We start from the raw sequence: 27876 nt of genomic DNA, 5'->3' as shown, positions 1-27876 counted from the left end.
GGCTGGATTCGCTCACTTGCTGACTTCTGCAGCTTACTGCATCAAAAATCTTTTTGCGGTCAATTCTTTCTAATCCTGGCACAAGTCTGTTAGCCGGAACAAGATTAATATGGCTGTCCTCACAAGAGCGCAAAGTGCGGACAAACGGGGAATTCATGAGACGCATACACAACCATATCGACATAACAGGACAGCTTATCAGGACAAGTCCAAGCACCAAGGAACAACCAAACCCGCCTGGCGACCAACATTTCACCTAACAGCTCCTCATGGCTGGCTAAACGACCCCTGCGGTCTAGGGTACGATCCCACAACCGGACTCTACCATCTATCCTTCCAATGGAACCCGAAAGAAAACGACTGGGGTAATGTGTCCTGGGGTCACTCTGTCTCCCGGGATCTCATTGAGTGGGAGACATCGCTGGTTCCGTGTTTAACGCCTTCTACTGAATATGACCGCTGCGGTGTTTTCACAGGATGTTTGTGGTCTACCGATATCCATGGAAATTCTGGTGCGCTTACATACTTGTACACGTCTGTGGGACATCTTCCGATTCATTACAGTTTGCCGTATAAGACCGGTTGCGAGACACTCAGTATGGCAGTCTCGCGAGATGGAGGGAAAACGTGGAAACGACAAGACTGCAATCCGATACTACCAGGCCCACCGGAAAATGTGAACGTGACTGGTTGGAGGGATCCGTATATCTGTTCGTGGCCGACAATGTGCAGCGGGTCAAACAGTGACCTCTATGGATTCATCTCCGGAGGTATTGCTGCAGAGACTCCGACTGTGTTTGTGTACTCTGTTAACCCCAAGGATTTGCGGGAATGGAAGTACATTGGGCCGTTGGTTAATGTTGGACTGAATTTCCGGCCATCGAGGTGGTCTGGTGATTTTGGTGTAAACTGGGAGGTTGCGACGCTGGCGACTTTATCTGATGATGAAGGGACTTCGAGAGATTTCTTTGTAATGGGGACAGAAGGGTGCAAGGAAACTGGTCACCAGCCGAAACGGGTACCCCGAGGACAGCTCTGGATGTCTGTTAACCCTCGCCATGGACGAAGAAGCACATCAGACGCATTTGCAACATATGGATTCGCCGGAATCTTCGACCACGGCTGTTTCTACGCCGCCAATGCCTTCTATGATCCCGTCACGGGCAGGAAAATCGTTTACGGATGGATCATGGAGGAAGATCTACCAGATGCCCTTCGTCATCCGCAGGGCTGGAGTGGGCTTATTTCTCTTCCAAGGGTTATGAGCTTGACGACATTACGCCGTGTTAAGAGGGCGCGTCAATCTGAGTTAAAGTCGATTACGTCTATTGAAATGGAGGAAGATGCAGAGACTGGGACTTATACTATTCGAACGTTGGGCGTGCAGTCTGATCCGAGAGTTGAGAAGCTTCGAGCGAATGCATGCAGGAGACAAATTGGTGGTTTGGAATTGAAGCCGGAAGGATTCACATTACCCTTGACGACATCAAAATGGGAACTAGATGCTGAGTTCGCCGTTGGGAGCCAATGTACGAGCGTTGGCGTGGAGATTGACCACGATGGTACGTCTTCCTAGACTCTCTTCTATCCATTTTCCTTTTAACTAACTCATATTAGATTCGAACTACACAACTCTCACCTGGGCCCCATCCACCGAAACCTTCCAGATCAACCGCCCCAACCCTATTCCCGACTCCAATATCAATTACGCTCCCGAAAAAGCTCCCCACACTCTCTTCACCACCTTCGACCCAGAAACAGGTACAGAAAGCGAAGAACCGCTGCGCATACACGCGTACTTCGATATGAGCGTGCTAGAGATCTTCGTGAACGAGCGAACGGTTGTCTCGACTAGAGTTTATCCGTTGAACGATCATTGTACTGGTGTACGATTCTTTGGCGATGCGAACACCACGCTCTCACGCGCAGATGTGTGGGATGGATTGGGTGTAATGCACTAAAATCGAGTATCATGAGTTACGAAATTAAGATTAATGAATCTATACACTGTTATGTATGCCATGCCATACCCCCACATTCCCGACATCAATCGTAGAAACCGCATCTATAAAGACAATATTAGGGACAAAAGTTAAGCCCAGCTTTCATTTGGTTACCCCCGGTAACCCCAGATTATACATATGCATGGGTATCAGTTTCAATTCATCATGCGTGGCATTCACCAAGGAAAACGAAAAACAAAGGAAACTTATCACCTCTCCTTCCAGAACTTCCAGTTGAATTTCCACCCAGAAGAAAACGGCAGTCTTCCATCCCGCTGGTAGATACGCCAGTAATATACCGGCACGCCGATAATGATAAACGCCACTACGATCAACGTCTGCAGCGGCTCTGAGATAACAGCCCGGCTAAGCAAGAAAAGACTAACGCAGCAGAAGATAATCGGTGTCGAGATCCATGTTTTATACGGGCGTTCCAGGTATGGTTCACGAATGCGCAGAACGATCAAGCCAAGAACCGTAAGGAAGTAGAATGTGTACCCTGCGACACCGTAAAAGGTGACTAGGGTCTTGAATTCGCCGAGGATGATGTAGATGACGATTAGAGCACCGTTGAGTGCCATTGCGTAGACTGGAGTGCGGCCAATTGTCGAGGCATCGCCAAAGAAGCGACAGAGACGACGATGCAAGCGGTTATTGAGGGGTGGTGAAGAAGTGGCTGAGGAGTAGCCGCAGGCGCCTAGTTTGCCGAAAAGGGCTGGGAGGTAGCCTTCTTTTCCGGCGATGTAGACTAGGCGGCCACTTGTGAAGGTTGTTGCGTTGAGGGCGCCGATGCAGCTTATGGAGACCACTAGGGCTAGGACAATGGCTCCAGCTGTTCCGAAGACTTGCTCGCCGAACTCGACGGCGATGGCGTTGCTTGCTTCGATGGTCGAGTGCGGTAGAACTAGGAAATATGAGACGTTTGCCATTAGGTAGCAGAGGATTACCAATGGCATGGCTGTATGGATCACGCGTGGGATATCACGGTTGGGACGTTTGAATTCGCCTGTCACGTAGTTTGTCTTTGCATATCAGTCAGCATGTAGACCTGGTTATTATCGTCTTGGATCAAACTCACGTTATCCCAACCATCGAACGCCCAGAGACCAGCATACAAAGCAACAGCCCAGCCAGAAATGTCAGAGTTGGTACCCTGGAACCAGCCAGATTTCCACTCATCACTCGCACTTCCACTAGACGAAACACCCGTGATAGCCACCACAATTCCAGTGACAGTAATCCCAATTAAGGCGATGAACTTGAAGATCATGAAAATGTCACCGACACGAGTAGCCACTTTCGTAGAGATGCAATTCACCAGAATCACGACAAAGACACCACCAAAGGCGACACCCTTACCGATCCAGGGATTAACCTGCTCGACATTCGCACCGACAACGGCCCGCACAACGTATTCTCCGAAGACAATCGCGATAATGGCTGCACTTCCTGGTTTAAGCACCAAAACCGCACACCACGTGAAGAGGAAACCAGCCAATTCTCCAAAGATCTTGGACAAATATACCTGCGACCCGCCATTCAGAGGAATTGCGCCTCCCAACTCAGCGTAACTAGCTGCACCAGTCCACGCCAACACACCCGCCACAACCCATGCGATGAGTGACGCACCCGGAGACCCAGCATTCGCATTAACCTGGCTAGGAGACGAGAAAATTCCCGAGCCAATAATCACACCAACCACCAACGACAGCCCATTTAGATACGTAAGCGTCTTATGTCTCTCCAATGACCCATCCGCTACCCCTTCTCGATCTAACGTCGATGGCGCGCCTATCGGAGCATACCCCCCAGCTGCCGTGGAGGAAAGCGGAAACAGCGTCCTCCCGAAATCGAAGGCCGAGGATATGGAATACGACCGTCCACCCGATCTCCCATACCCGGATTCCGGATCGCCATGTGAGAAATCACCTAGCGGATCTTGTTCTTCGAGCGAGAGCTTGCGCGAGGACGATATACCGGAGGGAGAAGAGGAGCGGGAAGATCTGGCGGTGGTGTCTGGGGAAGAGGACGCAAGAGAGGCGAGTTCTAGGGAATCACGGGGCGCATTGATGGAATTCGATCTGCCTGGTCGAGACGAGGCCATTATGAATATGTGTAGACAAATCGACAGGTTTTCACGTAGTTCGAGTCAATCAAGGGAGAGAGGACGACAGGGCGGGCAATTCAGAGTTGAAAGACCGCCATTGACAGAGGCAAGACAAAAAAGAGAAGCGAGAGAAGAGAAGAAGGTGAATACAGATATGCCCAGCGCAGAATCCACAATGTCGCAATAAGCCGGGGTCTTCTAATTCGGTCCAAAAGTGGTCTTTTTATTGCAGTTTCTATTCTGGTGTTTGAAAGCCTCAGCGATGATCGCCGCCCAGGGGGCCGTGACCCAATCGGGTTAGCGCCATCACTAAATGGGAAGCGTCAATTATCGGGGAAGAATTATGGAGGAAGTTCTAATAATTATAGAATAAATTGCCGCGCCTTCTCTATGAAGCCTCGAATACTCGGTCAGAGCTTGCATCCATTCTGTTCGCCCCTCTCGACCAGGGGAAAATTCGTCTCCCGGTCTTGGAATCGCCATGCTTCATCCTCATCCTCTTCCGTATCCTCCGAATCAACCCCTCCGAAACAACAACTCTGGGTGAAATTGGCCGTCGTGGGTGTCGCAGCAGCAGGAATTGGTGCATATATTCGAAAGTCGCAGCAAGATGGACCCTCGGCATTGAATCCTTTCGCCTTCACCAAGTACACCTTAATCGCGAAAGAACCCGTATCCTCGACGGGGAGTATCTTCACTCTCAAACCATCGAAACCGGATCTAAACTCGACCGTCTACGAAGCAGCATGGCAGACCGGAGTATGGAGCGTGATGTTCAAGCAGCCGCAGCTGCAGATTGGTAGAGATTACACCCCTTTACCGGCCACGACGGCGGACAACCAGGACGAGGAAGTGCTACGGTTCTTTATCCGAAAAGACGCTTTTGGCGAGATGTCGCGGTATCTACATGGCTTGGGCATAGGCTCTCTGGTTGAGATGCGGGGACCTAAAATCGAATACAAGATCCCAAAACAGACCCAGGAGATTCTGTTCATTGCTGGTGGGACAGGCATCGCGCCGGCTCTACAGGCCGGTCATACACTTCTGCGCCGGACGGATGAGACGCGCAAACCAAGGATACATATATTATGGGCAAACCGGAGGCGAGAGGATTGTGCAGGAGGTGTGAACGATACCAGCGCCAAGCCTCAGAAGACTCGACGGTTCTGGTTCTTTGGCCCTAGGGCACCAGCAAGTCCCAGCTCGGTCCCAGATGTGCAAAAGCACTCGGCTGCTCAGTCGCTTGTGGTTCGTGAGCTAGAAGCTCTCAAGTCGCAATACCCAGGACAAGTGACTGTGGACTATTTTGTTGACGAGGAAAAGACGTTCATAAAGAAAAAGGATATCTTGGACTTCACTAATATTACACCCACAAATGGGTCTCGCCTCCCTAAAAACAGGATGATCCTCATCTCCGGACCTGAAGGTTTCATTAGCTATATGGCAGGACCAAAACTCTGGGCGCAAGGAACGGAAGTCCAGGGCCCTCTTCGAGGAATTATTAGTGAACTCGATCTAAAAGACTGGGCCACATGGAAGCTGTGATAGCTTGGTAGGCCGTCCAAATATGTATTATAACAAACTCCTTTTCCCCATGCACTGTATAGAATTTTGGGCGTTATGTTGAATGAACAAAACCTCTCACCCTTGGATGTTGATTGTTCCGATATCTTACCTGCGGATTCTCACGCAAGGTATCCTTTTTGGTCCATTTTGTTTATGCACCTACTGTCCGGTGGCATAATCCTCGAGATACTTGGCCAGCTTCTCGACGTTCTCCACAGAAACCGCATTGTAGTTACTGGCCCGCATACCACCGACGCTGCGATGACCCTTCAGACCCTGGAGCATGCGCTTGTCAGCCCCAGCAAGGAACTCCTTCTCCTTCTCAGCATCCCCGCCGTGAACACGAAAGCAGATGTTCATTCTGCTGCGGATGCTCTTGTCAGGGACAACGCGGTACACCTGTGGGTACTTGTCCAGCACGCCGTAGATAAGGTTGGCCTTGTGGTTGGAAACCTCTTCCTGGCCAGAGACCTTCTTTGCGCCGTATGCATTGACGAGGTCGGACATTACCTGGCCGGCGATCCACAGGTTGAAGATGGGAAGGGTGTTGTAGAGGGAGTTGTTCTTGGCGATGGTGGCGTAGTCAAACACCACGGGGCCTGGAAGACCTCCGATGTTCAGACGGTGGAGAAAGGCTGCTGGCGGCGTTGCGATTTGCGGGGGAAGAAGGGATTTCTTGATGATAACGATGGTAATACCGGTAACACCGATGTTCTTTTGAGCGCCGCCCTATACCCTCTGGTATTAGTATCGCTTCAGAGATGTCGTGCTTGAAGGCCACTTACAAAGATGACTGAGTACTTGCTGACATCGACCTTTCTGCTAATGAAGTTGGAGCTCATGTCTGCAACAACAATCCGCTCATCCTCCTCATCACCACTTTGCGACTCCAGCGATTTGGGGAAGTCCTGGAACTCCACACCGTCGACAGTCTCATTGTCGCAGAAGTAGACAAAGGCGGATCCCTTACCACCATCGCGCTTGGTCGGGGTCAGAGACCACGACTCCTCGCCGGGAATGCTACCGAACTTGCCATCATTGGCCTTGCGCGCATCGAGAGCAACATTGACATACTTCGATCCGACCAACCGCACAGCCTCCTGCGACGCCTTCAACGACCAGCTTCCAGTGACAAGGTAGTCGAGCTTCAATTCTTCCTCGACCTCCTTCTGCACTCTCTCGAAGACTAGCTCCTCAACCTGCGCCTTATCCTCACTGGGGTTCGCCGCCAAAACATCAGCCTCAGCCTTGCGCCGTCTGCGCTCAACCCACACAGAGACAAGGTTCTGCACAACCGCGCTGAACTCGCCGCTACCACCAGCCTGCATGAACAGGATCTCATAGTTATCGGGGATGTCCAGAAGAGTGCTCAGGTTCGTTTTCGTGTCCTCGAGGATCTTGTTCGCGGTGGGGGAACGGTGCGAGATCTCTCCGAGACCCAGGCCGGAGTCGTTGTAGTTGACGAAAGCTTGTGCGCCAGCCTCGACGACTGAGGTTGGGAGCGGTGCAGGACCGGCTCCGAAGTAGGCGACTTCTTGTCTGGTAGGCATGGTAACTGAAAGCTTTAGTTGGAAGAAATGAATTGGAGGGAGAGAAAGAGAAAGGGAAGGGAAGAAAAAGTGTGAGAGGTTATACAGACTCGGCGGGGCCGCCGGTGTGATTCATACAGTCATGCGATTGAAGACACTGCGCAATATTAGAAGAGACTCTACATTCTTATTTATAGATAATTCTAATTGATATGATTTCAATGCTTTAATTCTCCTTTTTTTTCCCCCAGCCCTTCATTTTCCTATTGAGTACCTTGAGTCATACCCCGCCATGTTACGGTATGCGATGGCGGTTGAGTCTTTATCCTGGCTAGAAAAACTGGATTGAAGTGAAACATATACATTCAATTGCTCAATATCAATCAATTGAGCCATTCTGTGTTATTATCATGCACTGTATGACATCTCGTTTCTTTCTAATACCAGCTCCTCATAGTTCACGCGACACGCACGTGATCCTCCGATAGCGGAGTCTCGGCATGTTTGTGCTGTTTGTCACAAATTTTCCAAATGACTAATCGGTTGTAATGGAAAATGCCGGGGTTTTTATTTGCCAGAGCCTGGTGATTTCTCTAATTTTTATTTTTTTTTTTTGCCCATTCACGGTCCAGGAAGATTTGAAGTCGAGGTCGAGTTCAACGCCGGCAGTATGACTGTAAGTGCTGATCCGATATCTGTTCAATTGACCCTCGCTGACAACTTCTTGCAGTCACGATTGATGGCCTCCGGCGGCTCGGGAAGAGCGATCTTGCGCTGCCCGGTGCCGAATAACTTCCAGCGCCGTGCCTTTGCGTCGTCGAGATTCTACTTCCAGGAAGTCTTTGAGTCCCAGCTGAACGACCCTGCCTCCGCGGCCGTTTACTCGTCTCTCCAGACATCGAGAGCCGTGCCACAAACCCTTACTGAGAAGATCGTCCAGAAGTACTCCGTCGGGTTGGCCAAGGACAAGTTCGTCAAATCCGGTGACTATGTGACCATCTCGCCGCACCGCTGCATGACCCATGACAATTCATGGCCCGTTGCGCTCAAGTTCATGTCCATTGGGGCTTCCAAGTTGCACGACCCGAACCAGATTGTCATGACCCTCGACCACGATGTGCAGAACAAGTCGGACAAGAACCTACAAAAGTATCGCCAGATTGAGGAGTTTGCCAAGCAGCATGGTGTTGAGTTCTACCCTGCCGGACGTGGTATCGGACACCAAATTATGGTCGAGGACGGATTTGCGTTTCCGGGTTCGCTCGTGGTGGCCTCGGACAGTCACAGCAACATGTACGGTGGTGTCGGCTGCTTGGGTACCCCGATTGTCAGAACCGACGGTGCCAGTATCTGGGCTACTGGTAAGACGTGGTGGCAGATTCCCCCGGTTGCCAGAGTCAACCTGACGGGTGTTCTGCCCCCGGGTGTGACTGGTAAGGATATCATTGTTGCACTTTGCGGTCTATTCGACAAGGACGACGTCTTGAACCATGCGATTGAGTTCACTGGCTCGGAAGAGACCATGAACAGCTTGACTGTGGACTCCCGGTTGACCATCGCCAACATGACCACCGAGTGGGGAGCTCTGTCTGGTTTGTTCCCAATTGACAATGTTTTGAAGGGTTGGTTGAAGGGCAAGGCCACTACAGCCGCCATGGGTCTTTCCGACGGTCCTTACAAAACCTTGGCTGCTCAGCATTTCACGCACCCTATCCTCGATCAACTATTCTCCAACCCCATGACGGCCGACAAGGGCGCGAAATATGCCAAGGAGCTCTTCCTTGACCTTTCCACCCTCACTCCTTACGTCTCTGGTCCCAATTCCGTCAAGGTTGCCACCGCCCTTGGTGACTTGGAGGCACAGAATATCCCAGTCAACAAGGCTTACCTTGTGTCATGCACTAACTCGAGAGCCTCCGATATCGCCTCCGCCGCCAAGGTGTTCAGAGAGGCCGCGGAGAAGAATGGCGGACAGGTCCCCAAGATCGCGGAGGGCGTGAAGTTCTACATTGCCGCCGCATCGATTCCGGAGCAGCTGGCTGCCGAAGAAACGGGTGACTGGCAGATCTTGCTGGAGGCTGGCGCTACTACTCTCCCTGCTGGCTGCGGACCCTGCATTGGTCTTGGTACTGGATTGCTTGAACCCGGTGAGGTTGGTATCAGTGCGTCCAACCGTAATTTCAAGGGACGCATGGGCAGCACCGACGCCAAGGCTTACCTTGGTAGCCCTGAAGTTGTTGCCGCCAGTGCCCTGAGTGGAAAGCTCAGCGGACCCGGCTGGTACAAGACCCCCGAGGGATGGACTGGCGTTGTGCGCGGCGAGGGCGATGGTATCCGTGAGGAAGAGCGGATGCTTACCGCTGAGGAAGCCCTCGAAAAGGTGATCGGTCAGATTGATGACCTTGTTGCCGACGGAGAGAAGCAGTTCACTCCTGAAGCGGGTGCTGAGGCTGAAGCCGATGATGACTCTCTCACGGAAGTGTATCCTGGCTTTCCTGAGCGTGTCTCGGGAGAAATTGTCTTCTGTGATGGTGACAACATCAACACCGACGGTATCTACCCCGGCAAGTACACCTACCAGGACAACGTTTCCGAGGAGACCATGGCCCAGGTGTGCATGGAAAACTACGACCGACAGTTCGCCTCGGTCGCCAGGGCCGGTGACATCCTGGTTACCGGGTTCAATTTCGGATGCGGTAGCTCCAGAGAACAGGCTGCCACCGCTCTGCTGGCTAAGCGCATTCCGCTTGTTGTCTCCGGAAGTTTTGGTAACATCTTCTCCAGAAACAGCATCAACAATGCCCTGATGGGTCTGGAAGTTCCCCGTCTGATCAGCCGTCTTCGGGAATCCTTCAACTCCGACAAGGCTCTCACCCGCCGGACTGGCTGGACTTTGACTTGGGATGTCCGCAGAAGCCGCTTGGAGATCCAGGAGGGTGAGAATGGACCCAAGTGGACGCACAAGGTCGGTGAACTCCCGCCGAACGTGCAAGAGATTATTGCCAAGGGCGGTTTAGAGAAATGGGTCAAGAATGCTATTGGAGCATAGACATGAAAAGTTCACGGCTGGACCTCGACGAGCTCATTCGGATCCGTGGCGTTTGCATTATACCCAGGTTTTCTTTACATATGCCCTCCGACTTTCTTCCTTGCCGGCACTGTATGGAGAGGAGTTGAGATTTGCATTATGATGTCTTTTTTTGCCTTATAGAGTTTGGGTTTTCTTCTTTTGTCTATAATACGACTATGGGATGAATTTGTACAGAGAAAAGGATGAGGGTTTGGATTATGGGTATATAGTTCCAATTCATTTTGTGTGTTTATCATATTCTCTGGGTTTTTTGATATGCGCTCCGTTACTTTTGTTCATATTTGCATACAGCGCATTTGTTACTCCGCCAGGTGTGGCAGTGCGAGACGATCTCTACGATTCAACTCGCCAACAGCAACCAAACGAGACATTTTCAGGCGGAAGGATTCGTCTAAAACCGCAGAAAAGAGGCTGTACCTGCACGAAGAAAGTCCGTCATTCTCATTCTCAGCCTCGTCGACGTCGCCATGTCAATTCCCCCACTTGCTGACTTGGTGGCCCCCAGTGAATCCTCTTCCCATTGACTTTGTCTTTTCTCTTCCTTTATAACAATCCTGTCGAATGAGCCATTGAATAACGATCAATCCCACAAGGCCACCAACAATGGACCCGGTCTCAGCATTCGGGTTGGTTTCCGGCGCCTTCCAAATCGCCCAAATCGCCCTACAGACCGCCCAAAGCCTCACAACTCTACGCGGGAAATTTGAAAACGCAGACCTTACCATCTGGTCGCTAATCGGAGAATTGAGAACGATCAGATCTGCGCTCATTCAGCTAGGCGACTGGGCACAGTTCAATTCACGCGATTCGCTCTCGCCGGTGTTCAACGATGGTGATGAGGGGTTGAATGTGGCCCTGGAGGGCTGTTCAGTTATCATGGACGTTCTTTCTAGGGAAGTCGCTGCCTTGGCTCAAGGGACGGAGGAGGGGACCGTAGTTGGGTTCCGGGTCAGGGCGAGGGCTGTTTGGAATGAGGGGATTATGAGGGATCATCAGGACCGGTTGCATGCGCAGGTTTTGGCGCTGCAGTTGTTGCTGCAGGCTTGTCAATGGTGAGCTGTGTCGGTTTTTTGTGTTTATTTAGAGCTGATGATTTACAACAAATGCTAGTCGCACGTCGTCTGAACAGGTTCAATTGCTACGGAAGGTCGAGAACCGTCAGATAATCCGAAAAGCTGCTGAGGATACTGCAACTCTTCGAAGTCGTCGAAGTCAATATGCCAATTCTCATGCCGCTACCTCTTCATTAAGTGTTGTCCAGTCGTCCGTTGGTGAGACGGTCTTTGACTTCGACGATACGGTGATGGCTTCGCCGGCCTATCAACATGCTCTTCGACATGTGCGCTCAAGATCAGAACAGCTATCCATCGCTGCTTATAGCGAACCCACAGACGAAGGCTATTCAACAGGCATGGCGAACACGCCCAATGCGTCTATCCCTTCGAGACCACCTTCGATACAGCAGCCATTGCCAATTCATCCCCACAAATCTGTGTCCTCAGATTTTGTTCGCAGAAAGACCGTCCCCATCAGACCCAACACTTGGGCATTGAACCAAATTGACGTTCGGCGGTGGCAGTCGGACTCAACGCCCACGTCCTTGGGAACTCGCTCGTCAGGATCGAGAAGTGAAAAGGTCCGCTCGTTTCTGCGTCGCATAAGTACATCTGGCTCGGTCAAACCGCGAGCTTCTGGTACAGCGATTGATTCAGTGGGTGGAAGAAGTCGCGGACGTGACTTCAACATCAGTATTGATCTCAAAACTGCCAACGGTGCCTCTGCGCCGTTGATTGTCAAAGCAGCTCAGGCAGGAGCTCGAATTGAAGTTGAACGACTGATTCAGAGCAACCACGACATTGAAGCCCGGCACATTGCTTCACGACGAAACGCACTCATGGTAGCTGCGCATTGCGGCAATGAGGAAGTTGTGGATCTGCTGATTCAGAACAATGCACGACTTGACGTCGCAGACGGATCAGGCTCTACAGCACTGCATCTTGCTGCATCGCGTGGTCATGTCGGAGTCCTCGAACTTCTCCTTGTTGAAAATGTGGATGTTGAAGCTCGAAACACCCACGGCAGAACTGCTCTTTGGGTAGCTGCTGACCATGGCCAACTTGATGCCACGCGGATGTTGCTTGCGATGCACGCCAAGGTGAATTCCAGGGCGGATAACCAGATGACCGCTGTCCATGCTGCAGCGAAGCGGGGAGATAAGGAAATCATCGAACTTCTCATCTCTCAAGGTGCGGATTTGGAAGCAAAAGACGCTGCGTTGATGACGGCCCTGCATTATGCCTGCGAAGAATGTCATTTAGATGCTATTGAGACACTGCTCAATAGCAAGATGAATATCAACGCGCCAGGGAGCGATAAGAGGACACCGCTCATTTGCGCCGCGGCAATGGGCAAGTTATCAGCAGTTGAGCTTCTGCTGAAGAAAAAGGCTTCTTCGCGATGCATCGACGAAGCAGGAATGACATCCCTACACTGGGCTGCTTTCAATGGCCACACGGAGATTGTTAGTCTACTTGACCAGAAGAAAGGGCTATCAGCAATGACCAACATCGCCGGACGTACTGCTCTGCACCTCAGTGTCATGAATTCGCAATTTGCCGTGGTTGAGTTACTTCTTCGCAAGGAGGATGTGTCCCTCGAAGCACGATGTGATTCGGGCCTCACGCCGCTGCACTATGCATGCATCGCCAACAATGTAGAAATCACGAGATTACTGTTAACTGCCGGTTCTGATATCGAGGCGCAAACTGGCGGAGATCAACGAACACCAGTGCATATCGCGGCCGCAGGTGGCTCGATGGCGCTACTCAATCTGCTTTGTGACAAAGGTGCATCACTCGATGCTCGAGACGCACTGGGAGACAGAGCCCTCTGCGTCGCATGTCGCCAGGGCCATGCAGCCGCAGTCCAAAACATCCTTAATCGAGGCTCATCGTTATACCAGAAGTTTGGAAACCGGCTGCACGAGGATTCGCCGCTATGTCTGGCGGCCATGGGTGGTCATTTGCCAGTGGTGTCTCTGCTTCTTCAGCACGGGGCGTCTATTTCACGAAGCGATGAGACGGGGTGGCAACCAGCTCGTTACGCGGCTTACCATGGACATCCTGATGTTCTCCAGCTTTTGCTGATTAACAGTCCCGCGTCGAGCAATGCCGGTCTTGACCCTGAACTCACAGCAGACAACATCGGATTCGCACCCCATGTGATGATTCCAGAGGAACGGAAAAAGAAGGTGCGGGAGTTACTAGGTCAAGCCCAGCGAGGTCCCCTCTCAATTGAATCCGCTCCAGCACCTGTCCCAAGGGACTTACCACTCCCACCTGCAGCACCCGCAGCCTATAAACCGTTCAAGCTGGTTTTGCCCTCCTCGCAAAACGGGGCCCGCAATGTTGCTATCAATGAGGACAGAACTTCCCCCCAGGAACTCCCCGGTACTTTGGAACAAGGGCTGCCGAATAGTAGATCCGTTACACCAGATCAGATGCGCGGAGAAGTGCGTGACCAGGAGACGGATTGGTGGGCAACAACAGGCATTCAGGGCCCTGTAACTGGGATGAGAGAGCGTGGACGGGTCTCGCAACCGAGTCATGTGCATATGCAAGAGCCGGTCTTTATTCAGCAACCTCAGCCTCGGGCTGTGAGTGCTACTACCAACCCGTGGTTTAATAGTATGCAGGCTCAAGCGACGGTTCCCAGGGGCAGTTCTGGAGGAAGTGCTAGAACACAGCAACCCTTGTCTGACCCTGGTCTTGGAGGCACTCCTTCTTTCGTCTCTCCTCAGCCAACCCCAGTTTCTGTGCTAGCTGACGATACACAAGACATGTCGCGACGGTTACTCGACCTCCTTCGAAATGAGCCCTCTAGGAACAATAACGATGATAATGAACGGTCTGAGACATCATCAATGACTACTGTATACACAGCACCAGAGAGGAGCGACACTCCTAACATGGTTTATGAACTGCCAGCATGAACAATTTTATATACCATTAGTTTTTCCAGTTATAGTTAGCCTAATGACAATGATATTCACTGTTCCCCGACCCGCGAGTAATCCACGGGACTGCGGAGTCGGAGACTAAAAGAGGTACGCGATCTATCAATTTAAGCCCCGCCTTAGATTCACCTCTCCCAATCCCCTCCTCTCTTCTTTCACACAAACAACACTAATCCCCCCAAACCCACCATGAGCGCAGATACACGAGACGCCACCTGCACACGTTGCAATCGCGACTTCCGCTCCACAGCCTCCAGAAACCACCACACTTGGTTCTCCAAACGGCACCACATCTGCGTCTTCTGCGGCTTCAAGGCAGACTTCACCAGCAATAATGCCCTTATCAAGCACCTCCAGGATGCGCACTACGCGTGCAAACTGTGTGGAACATGGTACAACACGTACGATGAGTTCGAGACGCACGATACCGAATTCCATAACCGCTGCGGACTGTGTGATCGGTATTTTGCGAATGAGAATAACCTGCGCATGGTGAGCTTCCGTTCCTGTTTCCAGGCTTGTTTCAATATCTACCAATGATCAATTTCCATGATCTGTCCTTGTACTAATGTAGCTGAACCAGCACCGCCGCATCCACGACCCCCGCACCCTGAAATGCCACAGCGCCTCATGCAAAAAGCACTTCCCCTCCTTCTCAGCCATGCTCATCCACCTGGAAGCAGGCAACTGCCCCGGCGGCACAGATTTCGTTCAAGTCAATACGCTGGCAGAAATCTGTTACCAGGCGCGCAAGTACTTCACGTCGACCAAGGATGCGTGTTCTTTTTTCTGTCCGCGGTGCCATAGGGAGTATCGGTTGTTGTCGGGTTTGTTTCAGCATGTAGAGACGACGCCGGCGTGTAGGGAGTTGGCGGGGAAGGGGAGTTGTTTGGGGAAGTTGAAGAAGTTTATTGCTAAGAATGTGTAGGACTGTTGGACGGTTTTTGTTTGTGCATAGTGAGATGGAGTAAGGGGGCGTATTGGGTACGTGTGGGGTGCATAGCATATGGTGTTGGTATTTGTGTTAATGTATGGCGTAGAGATTTGCTGTGTTTGCTATTATGAATTCATGGAGATCGAAGCCCTGACAATAAGTCCCTATATGCGAGTAGAATCTGAGTTCTGAGCATTGGAAACAATTACTTCCCAACACAGAACCTGATCAAGTCAGTCACGCAAACCATACAACTGGGGCTGGAAAAACATACTTCTCAAAAACAACCCCCAACACATCCTCTACATCCCCACTCTCCCCCTTCCCCGTAATCTTCGCAAGCGCATCAGCCGCGAATCGTAAATTCTCAGCAGCCGTTACGATATCGACCTCCTCACCCAGAAGACCGCCATAACCACCGCTATTCGAACCTGGCTCCGCCGTTTGTGCCAGAAAGTCATCAAGATGCTGCTTACACCGTTTCAGATTCGAGCTTTGGCGGTGCGTCACGCCCAGCGAATCCTTCCAGTATGAATGGTCGTATTGGCCGTTATCGTCTCCTTCGATTCCCAGGGGTGAGGCGATTTCTTCCAATGTGCTGATGAGGCCGCGGAGGAAGATCTGGAGGTTTCCGGGGTCTGCGTTCTGTTCTAGTGACGATGGTAATAGGCCTTGAGCTTCCTGGCAGGATATACCGAAGATGCGGTTTTGAGGGACGGATGGGAAGAGTGTAGTGACTTTCTCAAGCAGGGTTGGTGGGATTTGAGCGAATATGGTTCGTTCGCTCGGTTGGAGACGATCACATTTGTTGATCACGATGAGGATACATTTCCCATCCTCAATGCAATCGCGCGTAGCGTCGATGACCTCCCGCTCAACAGCTAACCGACCACTCTCATCCAACGATGCAACCACAATCACCACATCCGACTCCAACGCCCTCTCTCTCGCCCGTCTTATCCCCTCCTTCTCCACCGCCCCAATCGTCACAGCCGTATCCCCAGACCCAGCCTCTGAGCGAATGCCGGCCATATCCCCGAGTTTACAATACCATCCTCCCAAATCAACACCAACATCGACAATATCCCTCGTCGTCCCTTCCTCGGTACTGACAATCGCAGCCTCCTTCCCGACAACCCGATTCAACAACGAGCTCTTTCCCGCGTTCGGGGCGCCCAAGAGTGCAATGCGGATACCATTCCGTAGCAGCTCGCCCTTTGACGCATTCTGTATATGGAACCCGATCTGCGACACAAGCACGCGAACCTGTCCCGCAACAGACGAAAGCAACTCTCCAGCCGACTCATCAAAATGCTGATCCTCCGCAAAATCAATCAGAGCCTCGAGTTCCCCGCGCGCATATAGCAGCTGATGCCGCCATTGTTCGTATCGTTTCGACAACGTATCATTCGCACCCCGCACAGCAAGACGACGCTGCTGCTCCGTATCAGCGACGAGGGTTTCACCAAGTGCTTCGATCTGAGGCAGGTCAAGACGATCATTCATAAATGCGCGGCGAGTGAATTCGCCCGGTTCGGCGTAGCGGATTATATTATCGGTGCGATTTAAGCCTCCTATCGCCCCAAGAACAGACTTGACGATTGCCGGTCCGCCGTGTACATGGAATTCCAGGACATCCTCGCCCGTGACTGTCTTGGGGGCGGGGAAGTGTAGCACCAAAGCCCCGGCATCTAACACATTGTCTGTGTTGTTTCCCGGTTCGTAAAGCGTTCGTAGAGCGGCGAGCCGTGGTTTCGGAAGAGGTTTATTCGGACATAGGGCTTTGTATACCTATCCGTATCCACTACGTTAGCAGAATCCTCAGTACACCACACCACTCGCAGCCAGACTTACCTCTACACACGCATTTCCCGAAATCCTCACCACCGCAATCGCGGCGCGACCTGATGCCGTCGACAAAGCGTAGATAGTCGAATCAGCGTCAATACTAAATCGCGCCGGACGAGAAGCCGAAAACCATCTCCGGTTCGCCGGCGGTGCCGGTGATGCTGGTATAGGCACAGCGGAGCGCAAGATAGGTTGACAGTGACTACGCAAAGCCGCTACAGACGTATAACGAGTATTCCATGATGGGCGAAAGCGGATTGCCCACCGGAGATTCGGAGACAGAGACAGGCGCATACGCAAGGATGACAATGGACGATGGGAGGAGATCTTTTCGGAGGCCGGAGATTTGAGGAGATTGTCACGTGGAGAGTTTATCTTATCTGATAAGGGCTTGCACTACAAACAGGTACAGTAATGAAGCACAATCTATCTGTTAACTCATGCTATATCAAGTAGAGAAACCCAAGACCAAACAGTCAAATGCATGGAGATTTACCAACAATGCATCGCTTCGTCACGCCTGCGTTTCAAAGAGACACATACACTGCCATACCAGACAAGTCAAGATATCCACCACGACAGGATGCAAGACGACAACAACATGCGGATATAGAAACAGAACAGACAGGAGACACAGAGACAAACACATAGCTATGGTCAGATAAGGCATTATGTACAGGAAATGGAGACAGGATAGGAAACCGTATGATGTGAAATGTTAAGAAAGGGAATGAGAATGAACGGTTAAAGAAAAAATGCACAAGGGGTACCGGCGAAAAACAAAATAAGAGAAACAAAAAGGGAAGATCAAGGCTAGAAATCGGTCGGAAGAAAGAAAAAGAAATATTATACACTGAGCGACGTAGTAGAAAAGGGGATTCCGAGACGACATCAGTTGGTGTATCAATCAAACATTACCAGTAGATGAAATGTAAAAGAAAGAGAAGAAAAAGGTAAAATGTTTCAAAAAGAAAGGGGGAAAAGAAAAAAAAAATCACTCAGGCTCCGAATCCCGCTTACTGCTCGGCCGACTATCATCAGGCGACCGATCATGCTGGTCATCATCATTCGGCGAGACAACAATCGCCGGCGTCGACGGCGGCTGCGAGCCAGCATCATCTGTATTGTTCGAATCCGCCGTTCCCGGAGGAGACATTGACTCTGGCTCCTTGACAGATGATAAACCGCCAGTGCCATCACCGCTATCCTTGCTGCCGCTGGTGGGACCATTGCGTCGTCTCATCCGGCGTTTGCGTCGTTCTTCCTCGGCACTCTCTCGCCGTCTTCGCGAGCGCTCGGCATCCCCTGAATTGTCTCGCAAGCCTTGAAGCATACTTGCAGCGCGGTCGGCGACGTCTTCGCTCTCAGACTGAGGCTCAGGACTAGCGCCACGATCGGCATCCTGGCCAGGCGGACTCAACATCCCAGACTCTGCGGCACTGGCGCCGTCATCATCCTTGGCCTGGCCGGTATTGCTCTCGGCCTCGTTTGCCTCCGTGCCCTCTTCCGCTCCAAAATTCTCGGGGATCTGTTGTCCCGACGCAACGCGGACATTGTGTCGTTCCTTTAATCTGGCACGGCGACGACGGTCACGTTGATCTCTGGCTTGAGGAGCAGCAGCACGCAGCTTCTCCAATAGCGAGTCCATTGCACCGCTAGTAGCAGGCGAGTTGGGCGCCTCGGTAGCAGTACCGGCACCATTCGCAAGAGCAGTGTTCATGTTCATACGCTTGCGAGCCAGCGACGCCTCCGTGCGTCTCCTGCTTTCTTCCAGGGTCATGTTCTTCTCCCGGGATTTCTAGAAGTTCACGTTAGCACGAATCCAAACACAAACAGTGACAGAAAACTCACCTTCCACTCCATCACGAACGTAGCCAACTTGGCAAAGAAATCCCGTCTCGCGTTCTCATCCGCACTGTCCTCTCCATAAAACACCATGATATCATTATACGTCTTCGCCATCTCCTCTAGATACAACTGCATCTGCTCCGCCTTCCGCCTAGCATCCTTCATACTCCGCTGCACGACTTGACTAACACGGTCCTGCGGGTGGAACTTCTTCGGATCACTCAGGTTACCCGCGTCCAAGGAAGCCTGGACGTTCTTGATGTTGTCGATGTACTTCTTGGCGTCCTGGCGGAGTTGGTCAACGTTGAGCTTCTGGAGGTTAACGACGCCGCTGATATCGTCGGCGAAACCTTCCCATTCGGGGTACTGGTTACGGACGATACGCTCGACCAGGTCGGCGAAGGTGGTCTCGTTCTTGTCATCCTTGACCATACCCAAACGCGCGAGAGAACCCAGTTTGAATCCTTGAGCTTGCTTGTTGGCGTCGTTCATGAAGTTACCAATATCAAGAATCAATCCGAGGACGTTCATCAAAGACACCGAATCACGTAGCGACTCGCTAACCTTGACCACATCCTGAAGCTTGGCCGAAATGTGCTCGTAGTCCGGCTCAAACGACCGCGTCAGAGCAAGCGCACGCATCCTAGCCTTCCAGTAATGATGCAACTCGAAAGCAGTAGCCAAGTAGATCTGATCCTCTCTTGTAAGCTCGCTAGGATCCTGCTCCCGGTCGGAACTGGCGGCATCAGGACCGGTCCAGTCCTTGCTATACGGCGCCATCAACTTGGAAATGTTCTCAGGAATCGTGCACATCTCGTCTCTCTGCAGGAACTCCATAACGACCATGTTATCCAGAATCTCCGCGTCACAATGAATAATCATACGCACAATATCATCAGGCGGGTATTGAGAATACTTGGCCATGGCGATCTGGAACGTCTTCGACAACTCATTAGAGATAATCTGCTTCTTGTCCTTGCGCTGCTTAGCCGCGTTACTGCGTCCGAAGATCTTGGTCTCCTTCGCCATGAACAGCCGCTCAACCTCATCCAACACACCCTTCTTGGCCAGCTCCGTATACTTTTCCTCTCGGTCCTCCGGTGTCGGAGCATGCGACGCCCACACCGTGACCTGCGGAGCATCCACCTTGTCCCAGTGCAGAGCCTTGAGCTTCTTCTTAGGTCGGATCGTCGGCATCATACCAGTTGTAGCGCCAGGGACACCCTGAGAAGCCATGTAATTGGCCCTCCAGCCTCCGAAGCCAGCACCAGGCGGTGGAGGCGGCGGAGGTGCTCCAAACTTCATACCAGGCGGTGGTGGAGGTGGTGGAGGCATTGCGCCGGCCATACCTGGCGGCGGCGGCGGCGGCGGCGGCGGAGGCACCCCAGCCATACCTGGAGGTGGAGGAGGCGGAGGAGGGGGGGGGATACCTGCACCACCCGGCGGCGGTGGTGGAGGAGGGGGGGGAGGAGGAGGTATACCAACCGCACCACCTGGCGGCGGCGGCGGCGGCGGCGGCGGCGGTGGCGGCGAGGGAGGGGGAGCAGCAGCTTTGGCCTTGTCTGGTGTTGTGCCCTCGAGATCGGCCTTAGCTTCCTCGGTAGCGACTTCGTCTTCGGGTCCTGTAGGCGGCTTAGGAGTAGCCTCCTCGTCCACCGCTCCAGGAACATCCGCATCAATCTTGGGAACCTTGGAAGCGATTTCTCCAAGCAGACCAGTCGCCTGCGTAGGGTCCATCCGGGGCCGCGGGACATAGATCGGCTGCCCTTTCTCGTCCGCTTCGTTCGTCAAACCAACATGGCTTCTCTTGCGATGCACGGATCCTAAAGCATTGCTGTCCAGGTTCAGACGAGCCTGCTCCTCAAAATCGTCGCTGGGTTCGGCCTCTCCGTCCATCTGCTCACGTAACTCACGCAGACGGTCAGACGGTCCATGCTGGCCCCAAACCCTACCTTCCAACTTGAATTGGGTCTTCGTCCGCTCCAGCTGTCTCTCCAATCTCCCCAGCAGTTGATCACGGTCCATGATACCTCTCATCTGAACCGGATCCGTTTCCGCGACGTTATTCTTCTTCGCATTCGACGCGGCGATGTCCTGGGCGTCACGAAGCATGAGATACAGTTCACGGGTCTCGAGTTCATTGCGCTGCAACTCCTGGGCACGCAGCCGCTGCACATCGGCAATCTCCGCCTTGATAGATTCGTTTTGCCTAGCCTGCAACTCGATGATGCTCGTCTGCTCATCAATCTGCTTCTGCAGCTTTTTGACCAGACCATCAGCTCCCAGCTCCACCTGCGCTTTCATCTCATCACGCTCTGCAATTGCTGCTTCGGCAATCTGCCGGGCTTCCAGCGATTCATCGTACACCTGTCGAGCCTCTTCATCTGTGTGGAGACGATCCAAAAGACTCTGCACGGTAAACGTTAACCCTTGCCGGAAGTCCAAATCGGGCAACCGCCGGTCCATGGCGACATAGCTCATCATCGCATCCACGAGCTGGAACATCCGCAGACCATCCTCGCCAGAGTTCTCGCGGATCAGCAGCATATGCTGCATGGCCGAGAGGAAGTAGTCGTGCGCCCGGCTTCCGTTGATTCTAGAGGCGATGGCATCGGTAATTTGCATCGGGTCGGACATGTCTTTGACCTCGCCCTCGATGCTGTCCTTGACGCTGCTGCCTTCACGCTGAAGGAGATCTTCGTAGTCGATGGCTTCATTCTCCCTGAATCGCTCAATCTGCTTGTCGATCACCTCATACTGGAAGCCCTCCATTTTCGTTAACAGACGCTTGATGCCACATGAGATGAACTGGGCCCTAATGTGACATCGAAGCTGAAGGTCATTCTCCGGCGCATCCACCATCATGTTTATAAGGATCATAGTCGAAACGGCATATTCCATGAGCAGGTTCTCCATTCCAATACCTCCACTCCGATACTCCTCGCTGGCACCGACCAAACTACCCATTTTACCACGGCCGTCTATCGTAACCTCGACGATCCGCATCCAGGCGTCAAAGCGGCCCGTTTCACCTTGGTAGTTCTTGACATGGTCCATTGCTTGGAGGACCTTCAAGTGGCCCTCGCCCTCGCCCCAATGGCAAAGGAAGGTCAGGACTTCGCTGACCAGCTTCCTTGTGTTCAACCGGGGTGACAACAGAGAGCTAACGAGGGCGATTATGACTTGCTGGTGCGCGAGAGCATCATCTGCACCATACTTGTTGTTCATCAGTGCCTTCAAACATTTGACAATATCATATTCGCGGTCCAAATCTTTATCACCAGTCGGAGGCGCAGGAACAGGCCCAGAAGCCTTCCTCCGGTTAATCTTGATGAGCACATTTGTCAATGCAATTTGACCTTGTGCTTCGACAAATGCCCTAACCCAGCTGTGGAATTGTTAGCACCATATCAAATATCAAAATTAGATGCAAGAAACTTACCTAATCGGCTGTGTTCGCAGACTGACACTCAAACTCGCGAGTTGCTTGGACGTAATCGTATCATCCATTACTTTCTTCACATACCACTCCGGGCTTCCCTCTTCATCAGCCCGTTCCAGAATCCCCACAGGCCCATCGTGACCATGAGTCTGCCGGGCATTTTGCCTCCGCTTCTGTTCGCCTTGTAACTCTGTTAAACGATCCTGGTGTACAAGAGTCCATTTCTTCGAAGCTGGGTATGCCAACATCTGCCGTTTCGCCTGCTCCGGAAGGTTCTGCCAACCTCGCTTCTGCATCAACTCCAAAAACAGCTGATCCACTATACGGTCATCTCGAGGTCGAGCAAGGTATTGTTCTGGGACGATCGGCGGGGGTCCGGTAGTCGCAGTTGACACGGTCGATAACCGGCTTGAACTCCCACTGGGCGTGAGGTTATTTCGATCGGAGTGCGATGTTGTAATCGTGCGGTTTGAACCGTCAGCGGAGAAATAGTTTGATCCTCGTGTGTTTGACGAAACGGACGAATGAAGACTCATCTGATCGAGCGAGAGGCGGGAGTTCTGGGACGAATCGAAAGTCGAGGAGGAATTGTGACTGAATGGCGCATTTGTGGCCGAACTGCCCGGTCTCCCCCACTGCTGATACCGCGGACCCTTATCGCCCGTTGAACTTCCACTCATAGTCATATTCGAAGCATGCGGCGGAGGACGAGGACCGGTGGGATGGGAATAATAATTCTGCACGTGAGCTGCGGAGGGATTAAACACCGGATACTGATGGAAATCCCCACCACCTTTCGCCAAATGGTGAGGCGACGGTTCTCTCCGCGGCGACGCATTGGACAGATAATCCACGGGAATCGGATTACGGGTATCGGAGGGAGTGCTTTCAAAAGGAATGGACGTGATCACGCCAGCCGTGGGCGCGATACCGCTAGCATCGAGATCGTAAGGGTTATGATCGATAGATTGGACGGAAGTGCGTTTATTCGAATGCCGTGATGAACGAGAACCGGCGGCACTCCCTGGCGGCGCGAGATTCTCCAGATCGCCCAGACTGCTGGTGCTGCTGCTCTCATGGCGAATCTCTACCGGCTTCTCCTTGTGCAGTTTCCTTCCAAAGAATGATTTTCCCGCCGAGGTTTGTCTTGATTTATCAGGTGCGGACGTGGAAGATGGCATCTTGACGAGCGTCGCTGGAGGACCGCGGGAGAAGCATGAGCTCTAATTCTACCCTTTAGATTCGTAAAGTAGCGGATGGATCAAGTAAGTAGATTAACGACGGACACTTCGACTTTAATTCAACCTTTTCAAGAAGCTGAATCCTGTCTTAGGTCGTTGCGGAGCAACGGTAGAAGAAAGAGAGCGAAACGATAGCGAAAAGAGCGCGAAAGGAGGATAGGCAAAGGGAAAAGGGGGGTGTGTAAAAAAAATCCAATCAAACCAATTCCTCTTTTCTCACTGTCACTGTATATACTGTTGTATCTGAATGTATGTACTCCCACAAAGGGGACGGGGAAAGACGACAGGGACGATCAGTCCAGGGTATTGTAAATAGTCGTAGCGCTGTAAACTCGCACTGGTCCGGCTCACGACGAACCAAACACAGAGCCCAAGCGGATCATGCAAATCTTCTTCTTTCTTTCTTCAGGCGACGCTTTGAATCGTTTCTTTTTTGGGAAGAGAACAGGTTGAAACCGTCCCTTTTTGGCACGTCAGGGCTGGATGCACGGGCGGCGTTTAGGGGGAGTGGGAGACGCCGCCTAAGTCGGGGTGCTGAGTCATCTGCGGGGCGATTACCATCTCTGATTGGTGAATAATATATAGCTCACGTGACTAAGGAGTCGCAATACGGCGTGTATCTTGACCAGAGATAATTGAATCGTCCATTGTTAGCATGAAGAACGGCTGTTGATCTGCTGCAGTTCTGCAGAATTATCTACAGGTACACAGTACTCTGTACAAACCAGTGGCGCTAGGAGTACCCGTACCCGTACCCCCAGTGTCTCCGTACTTACACGATGTCCTCAAGCCTCGCAAAGGTATCTATCCAAGCAATCCTACTGTACTACAATAACACTAATTAATGGAAAACAGACACTCGTAATCCCGGCCACTATCTCCCTAGTCCTCTACGTTTTCCTCTCTCATCTCATCCTCCCATTCTTCCGGCACTACCACCAACGCTACGCCCATTACCTCCCGCTACACACCATCTCCGCGCACACTTCCTCTCTCCGTGACCGCATCGGCGACACCCTCATGCGCTGCGTCCTGCGCTCATCATCCTCATTTCCATGGCGCAGGAATAGTGTGGCCGGGCCTGGGGGGGATCATCACGATAATGTCAGCATTGATGATGAGGAGGGTGAGATTATGGTTGGGATGCATATGGATCCAGCGAGGAGGAGGGAATTGGAGAGGAGGTGGGATAGTAGGCCCGAATCGGAGGGGAGGTTGAGTCGGGATTTGGAGGAGGGCTTTATGGATGATAGTGATGACGAGGAGGATAGAGGGCGTCGTTAATTCTTTTTATTTCTTGCTTTAGGGGGTTGTATACTATGGCATGGCGTTTGGCGTATCCCTGTGCATCACTCCTGCATATTCGGAAGTTTGTACGTTGACAAGCTACGGAGGTTTACTGACGGTGGCAAGCTGCATACTGCACTACTGCATATAATAAAGTATAAAGTGAAGTATAGATAAAGTGTAAAGATGTTAAAAAGTAAATAGGAAAATATATTCAGGTATCATCCTAAGCCATTCTAGCAGAGTAATGGCCAATTAATTCAGTCATTGCCTCATAAAGCACCGGTATATATGACATCCTTCTGTCTATGCAAATTTTTACCACCTCTCGCTTCAATTTAAGCTTACTTGCGCTGGCCGTAAGCCTTGGTGACGTAGTCACCAGCGTGGACGATAAGGTCCTGGTTCTTGTAGTCGAAGCGGCCAGAGAAATAGCTCTCCAAGATCTCCTTAGTACCTTGGGCGTACCGGATCTGGGCGTCGATCGAGGTACCGGACATGTGGGGAACCATGGCGTTGCCACCGCCCCAGGGGCCCTGGACGTAACGGAGCGGGTGGTCCTTGGGAGCGGGCTGAGGGAACCAGACGTCACCACCGTAGCCTCTCAAGTGACCAGACTTGACGGCCTCGGCGACATCCTCCTTGACGACGATGGCACCACGAGCGGTGTTGACGAGCCAAGAGCCTGATCAGTTAGCATGCGTATGTTACATGTGGGGGCATTGGGGTGTTTACCCTTCTTCATCTTGGAGATGAGGTCCTTGTTGAAGAGACCACGGGTCTTCTCGTGCAAGGGACAGTTGATGGTGACGATGTCACACTGAGCAAGCATGTCCTCGAGGTTCTCGACACGGCGGCAGCCAATTTCCTTCTCGACCTCGGGGGACAGAGGCTGGTAGTCGTAGTAGAGGAGCTCCTTGCAGTCGAAGGGCTTGAGACGGCGGAGGACACGCTCACCGATACGGCCAACGGCAACAGTACCGACGGTCTTACCCTCGAGGTCGAACTCGTTCTTGGCGACGGCAGCAACATCCCACTCGCCGTTGCGGATCTGCTCGTGGGCAGGGACGAAGTTGCGAACCAGGGTGAGGATGGTCATGACAACGTGCTCAGCGACGGAGACGACGTTGCAGCCAGTGACCTCAGCAACGGTGATACCGCCATTGGTCTTGTTGGCAGCGTTGAGGTCAACGTGGTCAGAGCCAACACCAGCAGTGACGGCAATCTTGAGGTTCTTAGCTTTGGCCAGACGCTCAGCGGTCAGGTAACCGGGGTGGAAGCTGTTTCAGGTTAACCTTCATTCTCTCTATACTTCCAGGGCGAAGCATGGAACATACGGAGTGGTGATGATGACTTCAGCGTCAACAAGCTCCTTGTCAAAGGTCGAGTTCTCACCCTCCTTGTCGGAGGTGGTGACGAGGGTGTGACCCTCAGACTCGAGCCACTTGCGCAGACCGAGCTCGTTCTCAGTGGTACCGAGAAGGCCGGGCTGGTCCTTGGCGTGTTGACCGCCCTATGCAAGTTAGGGTATATTCAATAAGATAGAAGGGAGGGAGGACATACATCATAGAGAACCATAAGAACCTTACCCTGTCGGCTCGCAGAAGCAGTTAGCGTACGTGCACCTGAGAAGGCCCCCGCCAACGGAGTAGGGCGGAAGGCAGGTCTTGAGGACCCTGCGGCGGAGAGGAGAGTAGAGGACCGTCCAAGTTGACGAGAAAGAGAGCGAGCAAATACCATTTTGTTGACTTGAGAGTGTTAATAGAATTAGAGAGGATGAAGATGGAAGAGTATAGCTGGATGAAAGGGAGTTAGCAGGTATTTAACTTGAGTGAAGTGAGCGTTGCAGTGAGAGGTTGAGTTGGAGACGCGGGGGTAGAATAGAGGAGTAGTACGCAGGAAAGAGAGGGAAAAAAAAAAAAAAGTAACAGAAGAGGAGAAGAGATGATGTATGCGGGAGAAGGGAAGAGAGCGTCATCTAAAGAGGAAATTTAGGGAACTTACCAAATGCGAACAGCGAGACAATTGGAGTTAATGCGAGAGAGGAGGATGAAGATGAGAGTTAAAACTATCCTCGGGGAGGAGAGGAAGAAGTGGCATTTATAGGCGTGGATCACGTTAATTTTTTATTTAATTCCAGCATCCACAACGATAATACTAGTAAGTAACCTAGTTTGGTACGAGTGAAGTGTGCTAGACTATCCGTAGTACTAGAGATCCTGATGGACTGATGGAGTCTCCGCATCGTCATCCACCACCTAGGCCCTACTACCTAATGGGAATAATTATCCTGTTTCTGTACTCTACACAGAGAGTAAAATATATCAATTATCCTAATTGTATAGAGTAGCTCTCAAATTATTTCCTTTCTCAGTTTATTTCCCTCCCGGCAACAAACTTTTGCCGTCTCTCAACATACATACAACAAAACACTCGATCAACACTTGTTCATGCGGGGTCTTTCACATTACCCCATTACGTATGCTGACTGGTCCGGGCGGAGGGGCACTACCCGTTACTTGGTAAGAGTCCGCGGACTTAGCTATACACACATAGTTAGTGTACCGGGAGATTTCCGTCGTCGGGTCGGTAGTTACAGAATAGACCACTTCGAGTCAGTTAGTGAAAGGTTGACAGATGCTTGTTACCACTAGAGTAATTTCTCCGTGGCGTGCTGCCCCGCATGAGGGGTTAGCTTATCTAATGAGGGGACCCCTCACCACTCAGAGTACAGCTACAGTAGGACTATGTAGAGGGGTAGCGAATAGTCATTCCACAGTACTCTACGAAATACAGAACAGGCAATTTATTCCTAGCTGATATTCAGGCACTCCCGTCTATCGTAGTTTTTCCATTTTTGTACACTGTATCCTACCCTGTTTCACGGGGAACCCTGTCCGTCCCCGATTCTCCGACGTCCCCGAGTGTAGTATGAGGGGAGATCCACGAGATCCACGGTGGCACA

At 51.9% G+C, this 27876-nt stretch overlaps 11 protein-coding genes across 11 annotated transcripts; 6 read left to right on the top strand and 5 right to left on the bottom strand.

Moving 5' to 3' along the window:
* Positions 1-109: 109 nt before the first annotated feature.
* On the top strand, positions 110-1961 carry ACHE_50243A (glycoside hydrolase family 32 protein; the record flags this gene model as incomplete). The annotated part of the gene is made up of 2 exons (XM_043279937.1): positions 110-1562; positions 1618-1961. 2 exons carry the CDS (start codon positions 110-112, stop codon positions 1959-1961), a joined length of 1797 nt encoding a protein of 598 aa, XP_043137567.1.
* A 251-nt stretch (positions 1962-2212) lies between these two features.
* Positions 2213-4107, bottom strand: ACHE_50242S (putative amino acid transporter; the record flags this gene model as incomplete). The annotated part of the gene is made up of 2 exons (XM_043279936.1): positions 2213-3025; positions 3082-4107. The coding sequence occupies 2 exons, from the start codon at positions 4105-4107 to the stop codon at positions 2213-2215; spliced, it is 1839 nt and encodes a 612-aa protein (XP_043137566.1).
* Positions 4108-4500: 393 nt separating this feature from the next.
* CYC2 (cytochrome b5 reductase family protein) lies at positions 4501-5655 on the top strand (the record flags this gene model as incomplete). Its single annotated transcript, XM_043279935.1, has 1 exon — positions 4501-5655. One exon carries the CDS (start codon positions 4501-4503, stop codon positions 5653-5655), a length of 1155 nt encoding a protein of 384 aa, XP_043137565.1.
* Positions 5656-5835: 180 nt separating this feature from the next.
* On the bottom strand, positions 5836-7226 carry SER1 (O-phospho-L-serine:2-oxoglutarate transaminase; the record flags this gene model as incomplete). The annotated part of the gene is made up of 2 exons (XM_043279934.1): positions 5836-6405; positions 6462-7226. 2 exons carry the CDS (start codon positions 7224-7226, stop codon positions 5836-5838), a joined length of 1335 nt encoding a protein of 444 aa, XP_043137564.1.
* Positions 7227-7875: 649 nt separating this feature from the next.
* On the top strand, positions 7876-10254 carry lysF (homoaconitase LysF; the record flags this gene model as incomplete). Its single annotated transcript, XM_043279933.1, has 2 exons — positions 7876-7881; positions 7936-10254. The coding sequence occupies 2 exons, from the start codon at positions 7876-7878 to the stop codon at positions 10252-10254; spliced, it is 2325 nt and encodes a 774-aa protein (XP_043137563.1).
* A 645-nt stretch (positions 10255-10899) lies between these two features.
* ACHE_50238A (ankyrin repeat protein) lies at positions 10900-14287 on the top strand (the record flags this gene model as incomplete). Its single annotated transcript, XM_043279932.1, has 2 exons — positions 10900-11348; positions 11407-14287. The coding sequence occupies 2 exons, from the start codon at positions 10900-10902 to the stop codon at positions 14285-14287; spliced, it is 3330 nt and encodes a 1109-aa protein (XP_043137562.1).
* A 213-nt stretch (positions 14288-14500) lies between these two features.
* ACHE_50237A (putative C2H2 finger domain protein) lies at positions 14501-15239 on the top strand (the record flags this gene model as incomplete). Its single annotated transcript, XM_043279931.1, has 2 exons — positions 14501-14803; positions 14895-15239. 2 exons carry the CDS (start codon positions 14501-14503, stop codon positions 15237-15239), a joined length of 648 nt encoding a protein of 215 aa, XP_043137561.1.
* A 211-nt stretch (positions 15240-15450) lies between these two features.
* On the bottom strand, positions 15451-17387 carry MSS1 (tRNA modification GTPase; the record flags this gene model as incomplete). Its single annotated transcript, XM_043279929.1, has 3 exons — positions 15451-15469; positions 15520-17036; positions 17100-17387. 3 exons carry the CDS (start codon positions 17385-17387, stop codon positions 15451-15453), a joined length of 1824 nt encoding a protein of 607 aa, XP_043137560.1.
* Positions 17388-18087: 700 nt separating this feature from the next.
* ACHE_50235S (formin sepA) lies at positions 18088-23564 on the bottom strand (the record flags this gene model as incomplete). The annotated part of the gene is made up of 3 exons (XM_043279928.1): positions 18088-18891; positions 18945-22329; positions 22384-23564. 3 exons carry the CDS (start codon positions 23562-23564, stop codon positions 18088-18090), a joined length of 5370 nt encoding a protein of 1789 aa, XP_043137559.1.
* Positions 23565-24403: 839 nt separating this feature from the next.
* ACHE_50234A (uncharacterized protein) lies at positions 24404-24908 on the top strand (the record flags this gene model as incomplete). The annotated part of the gene is made up of 2 exons (XM_043279927.1): positions 24404-24424; positions 24480-24908. The coding sequence occupies 2 exons, from the start codon at positions 24404-24406 to the stop codon at positions 24906-24908; spliced, it is 450 nt and encodes a 149-aa protein (XP_043137558.1).
* A 347-nt stretch (positions 24909-25255) lies between these two features.
* Positions 25256-26651, bottom strand: fdh (formate dehydrogenase (NAD+) FDH1; the record flags this gene model as incomplete). The annotated part of the gene is made up of 4 exons (XM_043279926.1): positions 25256-25596; positions 25647-26191; positions 26249-26424; positions 26475-26651. The coding sequence occupies 4 exons, from the start codon at positions 26649-26651 to the stop codon at positions 25256-25258; spliced, it is 1239 nt and encodes a 412-aa protein (XP_043137557.1).
* Positions 26652-27876: the final 1225 nt, after the last annotated feature.

Source organism: Aspergillus chevalieri, chromosome 5, assembly GCF_016861735.1.
Source record: "Aspergillus chevalieri M1 DNA, chromosome 5, nearly complete sequence".
Lineage (NCBI taxonomy): Eukaryota > Fungi > Ascomycota > Eurotiomycetes > Eurotiales > Aspergillaceae > Aspergillus > Aspergillus chevalieri.
Note: the sequence above shows the minus strand (reverse complement) of the source record. Positions and strands in the feature narration are given on the sequence as shown.